Below are 15,932 nucleotides of genomic sequence, written 5' to 3' on the forward strand. Positions count from 1 at the left end.
ATATATATATATATATAGACGTTTTGAGATATGATGTTAAGTGAAGGATGACATTTCAGCCAGTTGAACATCAGCTGATATATTAGTCATTAGGACGGAAATATCACTTTTTTACCTCCGTGATTCTTTTGTTTTTGCTGTCACATTTGAAGGCCAGTAGCACTATGAATGCAGTATATCACTGTAGAGTGAACATGGCCATAACCACATATTCACAGCTTTGGACTGATTAAGATAAGATAAATAATTGAAGAGAGAATAAACTGAAATGTGTGGAATGAAGATATGTATTTCTAGGTAATGAAATGCCTGGTAGTATTCAAGCATTGGAAATTCAGGTTTGTAACATAAAGGTTGCTTGAGTACAAAGCCAGATAAATGTCAAAACTATCTTACAGTGTAATGTGGGAATCTTATGAATGTTCTAAAATGCTGATCGGTTCCATCCTTACCCACCAGCTACAAAACACACAAGGGAACATCAGTCAAACCAGCAACAAGATGCAAAGCCACATGGGTTCATAAATCTCAAATGAACCCCTCCAAATTTTACTACAGTGCCTTGAGTTTCCAGACAAGGGAGTCTGTTTATGAGGATGTTATCAGGCGAGCTGACGTCAGCCAAGACGAGGATTTGCATCTGTTGAGTGCATGCTGAGAGTCAGTTGGGGCTGGACGAGGTTAGAGTGTTTCTGTAAGGATCTCTTGCCATGGCACCCACTGAGGGCAGATGAAGATGGCTCTGCTGGGAGGCAAGTTGCCAAGGTGAATTGATTGGAACAGAGGGAAGAGAAGAGGCTAAAGCATTCTATTAACTGAGTAAAAGACAAACAGGCATTTTTCACTATCACTAACAATGTATTTTTTGGACATGTAAATCCAATGGTGTTCTTTAAAAAAACATGGAATGCCATGTAAATGGGTTAAAGAGGAAAAGGGGTTTTCAAGCATCAAAACAAACAACAGACACCCACTATAATGTAATTCAGTGTAACAATAGTTTATATACCAATCTTGTTTATAGTTTATAGATACAATCTTGTCAGTACTACCACAGTACGTTTTGGGTAAGTGTTGCTCATAACTATAATAAACCACCATATTCATAATTTCATCCTTGAAAGCACCTAAAACCAAAACCTTTGTGCAAGAGGTCATGAAGCATGAGGCTGATGAATAGCACCAGGTTTGTTTTCCATGCCCTGGGTTTATTTTAGACTCTTTCACTTTGTTCGGTACATCTGAAAGCCTGTTTTACTTTCCGCTGGCCATTTCTGAGAGTCATGCTGCCAGAGCTCATTACAGAAGGCCGGTAGCATCGCTGGCATGTGTTTTCATGGCAGCGGTGTGTAAAAACAACATGACGTTCTAAAGGTGCCGAGGTCAGGCTTTGGAATGGAGAGGGCAGAAGAAAATAAAAGGGTGGGCAGCAATATTTTTCTGGATGTAGTGACGTGTTTCCTTTTTTCGGAAATGATTTTGGACAACTTGTTCCCAAAGTTTGATATAATAGTGAATGATCTTCTTTGATTGAAGGGGGAAAAACTGTTGATTTCATGTGGGGAAACCCTACTGAAAAAAGACGTCTGTTTTTGAGCGACTAACTTGAGAGCATGAATCTTCTATTTTCATAAATATTATGTAAAATAAACATTAATTTAATGATTTGTTTCATATATTTCTCAGTCATTAAATTGTATATATTTGCTAAAGTCCACCCTTCTCTCTAGATATTGACATTAGGCACTGAAAAACAAAATCGGTTGAGTGCTACTCCTAACAATCTGTGTTTTCACATTAGTGACCACGTGTGAACCTACGGCCACGTCCACCGCTGTAGTGATGGACCATGCAGGGGACGCGAGCCTCCTCCAGTCCTGTGGAACAGCAAACAGTCTCGCCTCCCTGGAAGATGCCACTGCAGAGTCTACAGCAAAGTCAGTTCCTTTTCATTTCTTGTTTTATGTTCAAATACACTTAACATGCGTGCATACTAGGTCAGGTCTGCAACGAAATTCCCATGGTTATTTATACATACGAGCTTGATAAACCACATTAGTTTTGTGTTTGTAAACATGAGAATGAAGGCATGTGTTAGCATTGCCATTGGATTAAAAACTGGTTGTATTGTCACTGGATGTTTGACTCTGCCATGTCAGATTCATTAAAAATAAAGATACATTTAACATAATGAATAACATCAATATCAAATAAAGATTCATTACATCATCACTTTTTATGTTGTTTACAGTTCTTGTGTAAAGGAAGTCAAATGAAACCGTATGAAGGCAAAGGGTGTAAAATAAAAAAATGAAAAAAATGAAAATAACTACTTGGTGTTATAATATATTTTTTAGAATATATAATTTATTCCTGTGATGGCAAAGCTGAATTTTAAGCAGTCATTACTCCAGTCTTCAGTGTCATGTTATCCTTCAGAAATCATTCTAAAATGCTGATTTGGTGCTCAAGAAACGTAATTATTATCAGTGTTGAAAACAGTTGTGCTGATTAATATGTTTGTGGAAACTGTAATAATGTTTTTATATTACAGTATTTTAATATTGTAACATTTTAAATAGAGATGCACCGATCGATCGGCCAGGGATCGGAATCGGCCGATTTTTCTCATGATCGGCCTGGATCGGTGATCGGCCGATCAGTCTCACATCTTTCCGATTCCGAGCCGATCTGTTTTGTTACCAAAACACAGACAATAACATCAGCCGCGCATTTTCGCTCTCTTCTCTCCGACGACCCCTTCTCTCTCACTCACACACGTCTCATTCGCTCCGGTTAAATAGTGCTTGTATTGCGCATTATTTTAGTCATTCCCGCAGGTTTCGCGCTTACACCAAAAGCCCGCGCCCCACCACTGATCTATATTAGTGGAGCGCACAAACCACGCTCAGTCTCAAACAGCTTGTGAGCCACAAATACCAAAATGAGTGGCTAACTGCGCTAAAACGTTCAAATACATACAAAATTATTTCAAAATGCCCGTCTTGGCGAGTATCCAGTTAAACACAGTCAGTTTTGGAACGTTAAATAGTTGAGAAAGAGAACGCATGTTGTGTTACAGTATATTGGGTCCGTGGACAAACTCTTAAAGGGCCCGCAGTCCAATATTCCTGCTGCTGTCTGTCATGTTAACCGTAGAAGAAACGACAAAGAAAATAATTTTCTGCTCTTGATTGAATACGTTTTATAACTTTAATGGTAAGCATTAATCTGTATTTAATTTTTACAATGAAGACTACAGAAATTAAAGTAATCAAATTTAAAATAACACTGGATGTCTTATTTTACATTTGATTACTTTAATTTCTGTAGTATTTCTTACCTGAATAATAACTTACTTAACCTGAAAAACTTAGTTTCATAGCTCTCTTTATTCTATTGCATTTATTTGTGCTGTTGTTTGCAATTTTTTTATTTGTTCTTATTTTATTACTGACTTTTTACTTGTGTTTTTTTTAATGAAAATAACACTTTGCGTTGAAGAAAAGTAGATTTTTGTTTGTATATGCTGTCAATTATAGTTCTTAGAAAGAAAATCGGAATCGGCAAAAATCAGTATCGGCCAAGAAAATTGCAATCGGTGCATCTCTAATTTTAAATGTCTTTACTGTCACTTTCGATCAAATCAATGCATTCTTGCTGAATAAAAGTATGAAATTCTTTCCAAAAGTAAAAATCACTAACCCCAAACTGTTAAACATTAGTGTATGTCAGACTGTATGATATACTGTACATCTTAAGATTTAATTTTAAAAGCTCTGACAACATTGGCATTGAATTTCACATAGATGAACAACTGTGTCATGTGACTTCGTCTAAGGCTAAAATTCACTGCAAGGCAATTGTAATCAACCCTTACAAGCATAAAAGGCCACAAGTTTTGCATTATGGTGAAAAACATTAACACTCATTTAATCTGAAGCTCACAGAATAATGTAAGTAATGTAATGTGATACTCATGGGTGTCTGAGAAAGAAATTAAACTATTTCAACTCCAGAATGCTGCTTGTCTGGAAAAGTCTGATTTCCTTATTACCTCACAGTGAGTCATCGGAGGAGAAATCCGCATGTTCCAGAGAAGAGCAATCAAATGCCAAAGTCGAACAGAGAATACACACAGAATCAGGTGAGATCACACACACTTGCTGTTTTACAAACACTCGCAAATCACTTTAAACTCACAAACCCTTGGGTGCTTGCATACAAACATACTCGCTTACTCTCGCTCATGCACACACATATGACCATAACCGCCATTTTGAACACAAGTCATATACGTCTTTTTGAGGCCCCAAAACCACCATTTGTGCATTCAGTTCTGCATAACACAGATAAAGAGCAGAGCAATGGAAAGCTGGCCAGAGCACTAACCCACAACTTGCACCTCAAGTTGTGTTGTGTTCATCACGAAAACTCTTATGTAACTTCAGCTTTACGAGAACTTGACATCAGTTGGGCCTTTGAGTGCTCAGTAGAGGAAGTGTTTGAAAAGGAAGCTGCTGTCCCTATGCAAACTAACTTCCCTTTCCTTTAGACGCATAGCATGACAATGGATGCATGACAGGGTGACAATGTTTTTATAGGACATTTACAGTCACATATGAGTTTGTTTATAAAAAGTTACACAGTTGTCAATTTTAAAACAACCCATGTGTGAACTTCCAGAAGTTCCATCGCACTGCTGTGGTCTGTTGTGCTTACATAAGATAACAGAGCTTTGAATTAGGTTATCAAGTCACATGGCCTTGGATTACAGGTCAAGCTGCTGTGATGGCTTTGTTTTTCATTTCAAACAGTTTTGCAGAACTCCGCATATAGTTAGGTGTTTATCAGACTGATATTGCACAGGATGTTGTACAATGCTTCAGGTGACTTTCTTCCCCTTTCACGCACAGCTGCAAAATCATTCAAGAAATATGTTAATATTATTAAATGTTAAAGGGTTAGTTCACCCAAAAATTCAAATTAGCTTGTGTTTTACTTACCCTCGAAGCATCCTAGGTGTATATGACTTTCTTCTTTCAGACGAATCCAGTCAGAGTTATATTAAAAATTGTCTTTGATCTTTCAAGCTGTTTAATGGCACTCAACGGGTGTTCATTTTTGGGTGAACTAACCCTTTAATAATATGTTAATATCAATGTTATTTTATATAATATTATATAAATCCAGTTAATATTGTTCTCAGCTGTCTTCAACTATTTTGTTAATTTTTTTTAGGTGCAGTGTGTAATTTTTGCACCATTAGCAGCCAAAGCAAGAATTGTTTCCAAGCAAGTAGTCCAGCCATAAACCCTTGCCATTGGTGTAATGAACAGATTGAATTTTTGTTTTGAAGTGAAAAAATGACACGCTGCACCTTTAAATTTGAACTGTTAACAAAATAGTTGTGCTGTTATCATGAAAATGGGGTGTGTCACTTTCTGAAAGAGTTTGCATACTGAAATGTGCTCTGCTATTGAAGCCTCATCAGAATCTCTGTGCTAGTGTGTGGATGAGATACTAGTGAGAGATACTAGTTACACTTTGAATACAATAGTTTAAGAATTTGTTCAAATTTGTTCAGCATCATGTTATATCTCAAAGTACTACCTACCCGATACCATAACTGTACCTTGTTACTCGTACAGAACTGTTTTAGGGGTTGTTCGGTGACAAATGTGTGATTTTAAATGATAATCAGACAATACTGTGCAAAATAAATAGATATTAATGACAATAAATGGCTGTTTAGGTGCCACCGCTCGTCCCAACTCCCTCTCTCTGCCCATTAAGGGCACAGATCTCTGGACTCTACACAGGGATGGAGAGGTGAAGCTGAGGATGGGTGAGTCCGGCCCTGAGGCTGAACCCCCCTTGACTGTGAACCAGATGTTCACTTCTACGGTCCAACGCTTTGGCAACTACAATGCGCTGAGCTGGAAAGAGGGAGAGCAGTGGAAAACCATGACTTACAACGACTACTACAAGACTTGCCGCACTGCTGCCAAAGGCTTCCTCAAGGTGAGGACATAAATCAGGTTTTTTATACTACTACCACTACTTCTGATAATAATATTTTTTAAATTACATTTTTAATGTAGTGAAAGTATATTTATGGTAATGCTACATTTTTCATTATATTTTTTTAAGATAACAACTATAAATTCATACAATTTTAGCTTTTCTAAAAAAAAAAAGAAAACATTTTCTAAAAAGCTTTTCTAAAGCTGCTTTTAACAAAATGTCATAACCTGTTAGACTGATATGTAAATCAGTTCAATACATCACACAAAACCAAATGTGACAGACTGTCAACTAGCCCGAAACTCTTTCACACTGACCCTACACCTAATTACCATTAGGTAATATTGTTCAGCCCTAATTGTAATATAGTCGGCCAAGATCAGGTGAGAAGCATTAACAGTCTGAGTTTTGAGTCTAGCACCTAGGTAACATAACAGATTTGACCCATGGCTTTTTATTGTTCAGCAATCGAGTAACTCAAATCGAGTAACTAATTTTCATTATCTTCTTGCCATTGCTGTTGAGATTATGGCTGTTTAGCATTACAGTCCTATCTAAAAGGACACTGTAATGTCTCTGATAAAAGGAATGGTTTTTGTGTCAAAGGTGCCTGATAACAAACCTTTAAAAAACGTTTAAACGCATAAAACTGATGTAACTGTTATTGAGATCACAGACAGACCTCATGCAATTACTGTTGTGTCCTTGAGTAAAGCATTTGACCTCAAGTTACCTCAGGGAGAAAGTGCCAGCAATTAATGCTCTGTGTGAGAAGGCGTCTGGGACGAGTCCTGGTCCTATTTCACCACAATTTCAAAAGACAGAAATTAGAAATATTTTAAATCAATAAAATTAAGCCAATTTTTTTTTATCACGTTTATTTTTTTTCCATTATGGTAATGAAAAGTCTATTTATTTATTTATTTATTTTTACATTAAAATAGTATGAATTAGGATAAATGTTTAAAATTGGGCTTTACTTTCTTTATTCAACATATATAATTTTATATTTTGTCTTTTGCTTTTGTGGTGTAATATGACCTGGACATGTTTTTGAATTGTGCACAACCCAGTCAGAGGCAGATTTTAGTCTCTCTTTCCAGCGGGAGGCTTTTGTTTATCGTCTTTAGTTTTTGCATGCCCTAGTCTTGGGATGAGGTTTAACTCCCAACTGGTCACGTTCTCCCTGCGGGGAACAGGACATCATGCCTGGTGGCCAGTGTGGGCTGATTTCCATGGTTTTGTTTATGGTGAAACTAAAAAGGAGTGTAACTTGTCTGACTCAAACCCTGTGGGAGCGATTCAGATTGAGTTGTGTATACCCTAATAAACTCCGCATAAACTCAAAATAGAGGTGTTAGATGACAAGACATGCGTTCGGTATCTTGCCTGATGTGACTTTAAAATTTTAAATATGATGCAGCTTGGCACATTCATCCATATTCATATTAAAAAATAATAGAAAAAAAGTCTGACTCACAAAAGAATCATTTTTTTAAAACTGGATCTTTTTACAGATTCAATTGAACTGCTTCACAAAGTCTTGTTGCAAAACTTTGTTTGAGAATTGGATGACATTTTGGAGTTACTGAACTAGTGAACATCTTAAACGGAGATAAATGGCAGTATTACACTAAACATTTATTTAACTGCAAAAAAGAACATGTAAATTGCCATGTGGGACTTCTGGGAACCCTTATGAGTGATGACTCAAATCATAAGACAGGCTTCTTCATCTTTTACATGTAAACAACACATTATGCTTCAAATGGGGCCTGCTAATTGAAATTTCGGTTTGAAATCTTAATGTACAAATGTACTTGTGCTAACTGTTTCTATATGTTCACAGCTCGGTCTGGAGCGGTACCACGGTGTTGGTATCCTAGGGTTTAACTCGGTCGAGTGGTTTATTGCTGACATCGGGGCTATTTTAGCTGGGTAAGTGTTTATTGTTAGGATGTTTTACACTTTGAGTCTTCAAATCAATCATAAACATACATGCATTCTGCTGTCATAACTCATCATCAGCACATGGCCCGTGTTTGTCCCAAACAAAGCTTTAATCATTTCATCAGAGTCAAATAGTGGCTCTGCTGTGCCATAAACTGTCCAGCTGCCTTTATGACTTGAGTGAAGACAGATAAAGGCACGACCTGCACTTGTTAAACAGCATCACCTGAACCTGGTCTGGGTTGGTAAACATATAGGTGGAGTCAGAATGGTGGGAATGTTGTTAATGTTTGAAGGTGTTTCCTGTTGTAGAACTGCTTGCCTTTTGGTTACAGCAATAACAGACTTGAGGATGTTTGTTGAGGGATTCTGTATGTCGTTGGCAGGGGGTTTGCTGTGGGCATCTACACCACCAACTCTCCAGAGGCATGCCAGTATGTGGCGGAGAACTGCCAGGCCAATATCCTTGTGGTGGAAAACCACAAACAGCTGCAGAAGATCTTGCAGGTAATGAGAGTGAAAGACCTATTTCCAAATGAACCTATCTAGAACCTTTTCTAAATAAACTCAGATCAGAACTTTTATCTACACTACTATTCAGAAGTTTGGAGTCAGTAAGATTTTATGCTGTAACATTATTTTTATGGCAATTAAACACATTGATGCCCTAAATTCTCATAATTGTAATTACATAAATACAAAAAATACCATTTAATTCTTACATTGCATTAATGAGAATGATGTCATAAATGTTAACTGTCCTGCCTTTAGGTCATGTCAGTATGATTTTATGAAGTATATAGATAAAAAATAATAAATACAAAAATACAATACTAGTCATTTAGCTGGTAATTCCTGGTGCTAATTCTCAGATCCTGAGACCAATCCTCAGGGTCTCTAGTTTAATCAGACCTGTTGATTAAACACATCCTGATGATCTTTTACTCTTTGTGTGTGTGCTTCATTTCAGGTCCAGGACAAATTACCGCACCTAAAAGCCATTATCCAGTACAAAGATGAGCTGAAAGAGAAAAAGCCCAATCTCTACACGGTAAATTTATTTTCAGTTCAGTTCTCAGACCTTAATCTTTCTGTTTTAATCCCCCTCAATTACTAATTGAAATCTGACATTTGCTATGTAAATATCCAATACACATAGTGGGCAGAGTTTATGAAGCTGGGCCGTGATGAGCCTGATGCTCAGCTGGATGATATCATCAGCTCCCAGAAACCCAATCAGTGCTGCACACTGATCTACACATCCGGAACCACGGGCCAGCCAAAGGGAGTCATGCTTAGTCACGACAATGTGAGTTGAATGCAAAACATAGCCTATATTTAACCCACAACATCCACAATACAACATTCCAAAACCTTTGAGCAAATTGTAACAAAAAACAACTCAAAAACGAGGGTTTACCTGCAATATAGAGTACTGAGTCACCAGTCATTCTCAGCACTAAAATGTTATCTCTCCTCCTGTAGCTCACATGGACAGCATTTGTAACTGGCCAAGATGTGAGCCTGACAGATGCAGATAAGCTACAGGAAGTGATCGTGAGCTACCTGCCACTCAGTCATATTGCTGCACAGATGATTGACGTCTGGCTTCCCATGAAAGCAGGAGGAGTCACGTACTTTGCACAGCCTGATGCGCTAAAGGTATCCTTATATAACCTTTATACCCTTATATACTTACCCTCATATTTATCAGAGTCCTGAAAAAAAAATATCCCAATTTCCAGAAAAATATTACGCAGCACAGAATTGGTCATAATCAATTCTGTTTCTTGAGCACCAAATCCACAATTTAGAATGATTTCTATAGAACACTGACTGAAGACTCGAGTAATGGCTGCTGAAAATTCAGCTTTGCTATCATAGGAATAAATAACATGTTTAAATATATTAAAATAGAAAACAGTTATTTTAAATTTTAATAATATTTCACAATATTAGTATTTTACTGTGTTTTTGATCAAATAAATGCAGCCTTGGTGAGCATAAGAGACTTCTTTCAAAAACATTAAAAAATCTAGTGTACATGTTAGTGAAGGCACTTCCTGTTTTCCTCCCCAATCTCTCTGTTTTGTGTACGTAAATGAAGATCCTTCCAAAGACAATCTTGTTAGTTTAAACCAACTGATTTTAAAGAGATTTTTCACTGAGTCTTTTGATGAAACGCAAGCCTTAGTCATGCAGTGCTCTCACACAGAAAGGCTTTTGTGATGTTCAGAAGTGTTTCATTTTCATCCCTTTCCAGAAAACAAGCCAAAGCTGTATGCAGATCTGCTGACATTTCATTAAAACGGGTGTATTATGTGTCTCCTGTGATCTGTAGAAGCTGAGCATGTGATATCTGTAGTGCCTCAATCAGTGGGTTTCAATGTAGCGCCACAGTGTTGTTTTACAATAGGGTCATTGATTTAGGATCACAGGGGCAGAAATTGACAAGACATACCTGCTCGTGTCACCTGACACAACCCTGGGTGTATCAGCTGATGTTGGCATGTACACGTGAACACGAACCCTATGGCAAACCATGCTGAGACTGCTTAGATGCGTTTTAATAGAAGTCACTGTATGTTCCAGGGTTCTTTGGCTAACACTCTACGTGAGATACGCCCTACTGCTTTCATGGGTGTCCCGCGGGTGTGGGAGAAGATGCAGGAGAAGATGAAGTCGATTGGAGCCAAATCATCCACTGTGCGTCGGAAGGTGGCATCCTGGGCCAAAGATGTGGGCCTGCAGACCAACCTCAACAAAATGGAGCTGTATGTAAATACACACACACACACAAAACAAGGTAGAAACATTTAGACGCAAACAGGACTATCAGTCATTAACATACGACACCCATTTTTAACTAAATTAATTACATTAATGTAAATTAATTTACAGTTGGATCAAGAAGTCTGAGACCACATTGAAAATCTGGAATTCAAAATCTATTTTAAACCTGTTTTTAGGAAACGGGAATAAAATAAAACATTTATTAATAAAACATATATTTAATTATATTAAGAATTTTTGTGATGTCAGATTTCCAACAAAACATTTCAAATCAACTTTTCACCCAAACTGTTATTCTGCTAATATATTTTAATTAGAAACGATTTGTATTAAATTAGAAAGATGCCAAATAGAAAGTGGTCTCAGACTTTAAGTCAGTTAAGTCATCTTAAGTGGAAAAAATAAAATGCTATAAAAAGTCAAATATGGCTTCTTTATTGAAAATCTGGGATTCAAAATCTATAAACTGAAAAAGTAAATGCTACATAAGATGGCCTCTTTTACCAGTTTAGTTACGAATATTGATATATCAGTTAGTGACATTTTTTTTAACATGATATAATATTAGTATAAATTCTAGGCTATGTATTAATGGAGATGAATGGTCTTGTGTCCTCAGTAATGGCAACCTATCCAGAAAGCCATTAAACTATCGATTGGCGAAGTGTCTGGTGTTCCGGAAGGTTCGGAAGGCGCTGGGGCTGGATCGCTGTACGAGGTGCTACACCGGAGCAGCTCCCATAACCAAAGACACGCTGGAGTTTTTCCTCAGTCTGGACATTCCTCTGTTTGAGCTCTATGGCATGAGTGAGAGCTCTGGACCGCAAACCATCTCACTGCCCGATGCCTTCAGACTCACCAGGTACTGAAACCTTAATTTGTGTAAAGCTAGTTTAATAATTTCAGCTTTAACGTTTAGTTTATTTCTCATTTGTATCTCTTTCTCAGCTGTGGAAAGGTAATTCCAGGCTGTAAGACGAAGATCTTCAACCCTGACGTTGATGGCAATGGAGAGATTTGTTTCTGGGGTCGTCATGTGTTCATGGGCTACTTGAACATGCCCGATAAAACCGAAGAGGCTCTGGATTCAGATGGCTGGCTGCACTCGGGTGACCTCGGCAAACACGACCAGGACAACTTCCTGTTCATCACCGGACGCATTAAAGGTAATGACCATCAATTGAAAACAGATTAAGTGCTTCCTCTTACTCACTGGAACTGAAACCACTGAGCCAGTTGCATTGCGTAAGATTTTAAATTATAAAGTGGCCACAGATTTCAATGGGATTTAGTCTGGTGCATGTAATGAAGTTTATGTTTGTATCCCAGAACTGATCATCACAGCCGGAGGTGAAAATATTCCCCCAGTGCCCATTGAGGATGCTGTTAAAGAGGCCGTTCCGCTCATCAGCAATGCCATGCTTATCGGAGACAAGAGAAAGTTCCTCTCCATGCTGCTCACCATTAAGGTATCAGTACAGGGCAGATGACCCCAATATAAACCTCTGTCAATGTTATCCACTATTAACCTAACCAGGTACAATGTGATAAAGCAACAAGTGATGAAAGCTATCTTATCCATAATGCAGAGCTTTTATCTTAACCAACCATGATTGACCAGTGTCATTTTGTCAATTGTTTTATTTCTGTGGCCTTGTGCGATGTGACTCTTTCAACAAAATCACATTAGCTGTTTTATTTTTTCTGTAGATGATTGAGACAAATTGCTTGTTGCATTGTGCCTGCTTAGAAAACATTGTTAAAGGGTTAGTTCACCCAAAAATGAAAATTCTGTCATTAATTACTCACCCTCATGTTGTTCCAAACCCATAAGACCTCCGTTCATCTTCGGAACACAATTTAAGATATTTTTGATGGAATCTGACAGCTCTCTGACCCTCCCATAGACAGCAAGGGTACTACCACGATCAACGTCCAGAAACGTAGCAAGGAGATCGGTAAAATAATCCATGTGACATCAGGGGTTCAACCGTAATATTACAAAGCTACGAGAATACTTTTTGTGCGCAAAAGAAAAAAAAAACGACTTTATTCAACAATTCGTCTCCTCCGTGTGGTGCAGCTGACACAGAACAGCATACGCTGTTTGCGTTCAGTGGATATTCTCCAAAATGGCGCTAGGGTGGAGACGATGAACGGAGGTCTTACGGGTTTGGAACGACATGAGGGTGAGTAATTAATGACAGAATTTTCATTTTTGGGTGAACTATCCCTTTAAGCATAGTTCATGACTAAAGGAAAAGTCTGTAACTTTGATTATCCAACATTATTGATTCATTTTTAATGGCCTTCTTGTGTAATCCTGACCGATGTCATGCTCTCCTGAACGTGAATGCTGTAAATCTAATCGGAACATCTCATCCAAGGCCTCTTACTCAGAGGGCTGGGTTATATAAGGTTGCTGAGAGATAACACTCATTTTAAAGATGCATGAATACATTTCTACTACACTCTACTGAGATCATATCAGAATGATCAAGTGATTAATGCTCAAGCATTACCAAGTTATAAACTTAAAAGCCGCTGCCAACCAGTGGACAGTGTGTGTAACTACATGTTCCGTGCTTTTCTCGGGATCACTGCGCCCCCTGGTGGCAACCAACAGTACTATAATACTTTTATTTATTTATTTAGTCATTTAGCAGACGCTTTTATCCAAAGCGACTTACAAATGAGGACAATAAAAGCAGTCAAAACTAACAAAAGAGCAACAATATATATGTGCAAATGACAAGTCTCGGTTAGCCTAACACAGTACACATACACACACACATACATACACATACACATACACATATATACATATATATATAAAAAACAATTTTACGTTTATAAATTGAAAAATGTAATTAATTAGTGGTGTTTGCTAAGGAAACTTAGCACTAGTATTACAATATATACAATATACTTAATATATACTTATTGTTGGTCATACTAAACAATGAGTAGTAAATTTAGGTGTGTAAAGTCCCGCATTGTGTTACTGATATGAATAATGACTCAAATACACGTAGTTTGTTAGTACGTGTGATATTACTTATCTAAGACATTGGATTTACAGTTTTTACCCGGTGGACATTAAAAAAAAACTACAATGAGGGAACCGCGTCATTTCTAGAGACCAAATTAGAGAAACCCTAGCAACAGCATAGCAAGCATTCAGAACATCTTTGCAAACGACATGATTAAAAGCCGTCGGAGCATATTAGCAACCACATATTTGCCCCCTGGCAACCACCAACAACACCTTAGCATCATGCAGGAGTGTTTTGCACACGCGAGCGCAATTTAGTGTTAAACTGCGATTTATCTAAATATTGACGGGGAAACTTTTTAATAAAAGACATTTAATTTAATATACACAACTTACAGTTAGAAAACGCTAATGACTTCTTTTTTTTGGCTCTCAGTGTCAGGTTAACAATGAAACGGGCGCTCCCGAAGACGAGCAGACTCCTGAGGCGGTGGAGTTGTGTCGTAAACTCGGCAGCAACTCCACACGAGTCAGCGAGATCGCCGGTGGCCGTGACCGAGTCGTATACGCGGCTATTCAAGAAGGCATCAACCGTGTCAATGAGAAAGCCACCTCTAACGCCCAGCGCATCCAGAAATGGACCGTTTTGGAGAAGGATTTCTCTATCCCTGGCGGAGAGCTGGGTAAGTTTCCTAGTAATGACCTTTGTGTGTGTTACTGATGGCTTTTATTTCTATTCTATTTATAGGCTGTTTGTTTAGCTGTTTTAAACTCTCTCTCCCAGGGCCCACAATGAAGCTCAAGAGGCCAGTGGTCATGAAGATGTACAAAGACCAGATTGAGAACATTTACAAAGAAGTCTTGACCCCAACCACCCCAGACAACCCTCTGCCTTCTAAATAGGTGTCCAACAAAAGGCCTTGTCACCCACTTAAAAGGAGACAAAGGGACTGACATGGTCTAAAACACACATAGGAACACCACTCAGACCTTGTGTTTTGCTTGTCCGTTTTTGAGTTAATATTTGTTCAGGGTTTTGTAATTTTTTATTTCATACGGTTTACATTTTTCTGTATTATAGCAAGAAGGAAAACATTTTTATGAAACAAAAAGCCATTTGTGAATTTAAGGTTTTGTTTTTTTTGTGGTGATTTACTATTTATTTTCTTGCCTAATTATAATGAAGTCTTTTGAGCCATGTTCATGATTTATATGTAAGTGCAGGTGATTTGAATGTCTGTGTTCAGAGATAACAATTAATTTATGGTTAAATTTATCAACAAAGTTTGAGAAATCTTAATACCTAACAAGCAAACTTGCGCCTGAGGCATGACTGAATTCTTTGAGAAAAGCATTTGGTTGTTGTACTTGTTCGTCAATGGCACTGCTGCAAACTGCTGCCACCAAAAACACTGTTTAAAGGAAACTAGATGTTTGCAGAAGAACATCCTCAAGACCTCGTTCTGTGTAGATAATTTAGCAAGAATCCCGTTCCATATAAGCCATAAATGTTTCTGTGTTTGCTTTTCGTAACCATTTGTTTGAATGTTTGTTTCGCTTATGCAGATGGTTATTTTGTCGTTTGAATTTTTTGCAAAATGAACCTGTTATATAGTGTAAATATGTTATTGCATTGGCTCTTCTTCTGTGGTCTTATTTGATGCTTTGCTGCATCACTCTGACAATCCTTAAAGTAGCACGATGTTGGATGTCATGCAGTCTAGTGTCTTTATGAAAAACCATTTAATCTGGACTGAGAGAAGCGGTTAATATTTATCTTATGAAGAAAGGGATGTGAAGGAGCTGGTGTGAGTAATAGATCTGTTCAGAGGTCAGGATTTGATTCGCCAAGCTATGTTGCATTCTTTGCTTTGCATGTGCAATAAGGATATTTCGACCGAAAATGTAACCGATTATATTTATATTGTATACTGCATAGTATAATGATTAAAATGCAATTTAGAAAAAGCATATGGGTTGATCAAAGAGGTCGAATTATCAAACTTTGGAAAGTTTGTGAATTAGGAAGTGCTATTTAATCAGTCAAGTGCTTGAATATACAAAAAAAAAACGTAACTGCAAATCACTTAATGCAAATCCAAAGATATGATTTTTCCTCTGTAAATAGATTAGTTTTATCTCACTTAAGAGCTTTCCTCAAATACTG

At 37.6% G+C, this 15,932-nt stretch overlaps 1 protein-coding gene across 2 annotated transcripts in view; it reads left to right on the forward strand.

Moving 5' to 3' along the window:
• Nucleotides 1-14,822, forward strand: part of LOC107695249 (long-chain-fatty-acid--CoA ligase ACSBG2-like) — a 23,998-nt gene extending 9,176 nt beyond the window's left edge. For both annotated transcript variants that reach the window (XM_016495060.1, XM_016495059.1), the window contains exons 2-15: nucleotides 1,802-1,937; nucleotides 4,065-4,147; nucleotides 5,756-6,024; nucleotides 7,877-7,965; nucleotides 8,364-8,484; nucleotides 8,948-9,028; nucleotides 9,137-9,286; nucleotides 9,463-9,639; nucleotides 10,570-10,751; nucleotides 11,390-11,632; nucleotides 11,719-11,936; nucleotides 12,100-12,239; nucleotides 14,202-14,448; nucleotides 14,550-14,822. In XM_016495060.1, the coding sequence (XP_016350546.1) occupies nucleotides 1,843-1,937; nucleotides 4,065-4,147; nucleotides 5,756-6,024; nucleotides 7,877-7,965; nucleotides 8,364-8,484; nucleotides 8,948-9,028; nucleotides 9,137-9,286; nucleotides 9,463-9,639; nucleotides 10,570-10,751; nucleotides 11,390-11,632; nucleotides 11,719-11,936; nucleotides 12,100-12,239; nucleotides 14,202-14,448; nucleotides 14,550-14,668 (2,214 nt within the window). In that variant the 5' untranslated portion in view covers nucleotides 1,802-1,842 and the 3' untranslated portion in view covers nucleotides 14,669-14,822. The remainder of the gene's footprint in view (nucleotides 1-1,801; nucleotides 1,938-4,064; nucleotides 4,148-5,755; nucleotides 6,025-7,876; nucleotides 7,966-8,363; nucleotides 8,485-8,947; nucleotides 9,029-9,136; nucleotides 9,287-9,462; nucleotides 9,640-10,569; nucleotides 10,752-11,389; nucleotides 11,633-11,718; nucleotides 11,937-12,099; nucleotides 12,240-14,201; nucleotides 14,449-14,549) is intronic.
• The last annotated feature ends 1,110 nt before the right edge of the window (nucleotides 14,823-15,932 follow it).

Source organism: Sinocyclocheilus anshuiensis, unplaced genomic scaffold, assembly GCF_001515605.1.
Source record: "Sinocyclocheilus anshuiensis isolate Anshui unplaced genomic scaffold, SAMN03320099.WGS_v1.1 scaffold122, whole genome shotgun sequence".
NCBI classification, from domain to species: Eukaryota; Metazoa; Chordata; class Actinopteri; order Cypriniformes; family Cyprinidae; genus Sinocyclocheilus; species Sinocyclocheilus anshuiensis.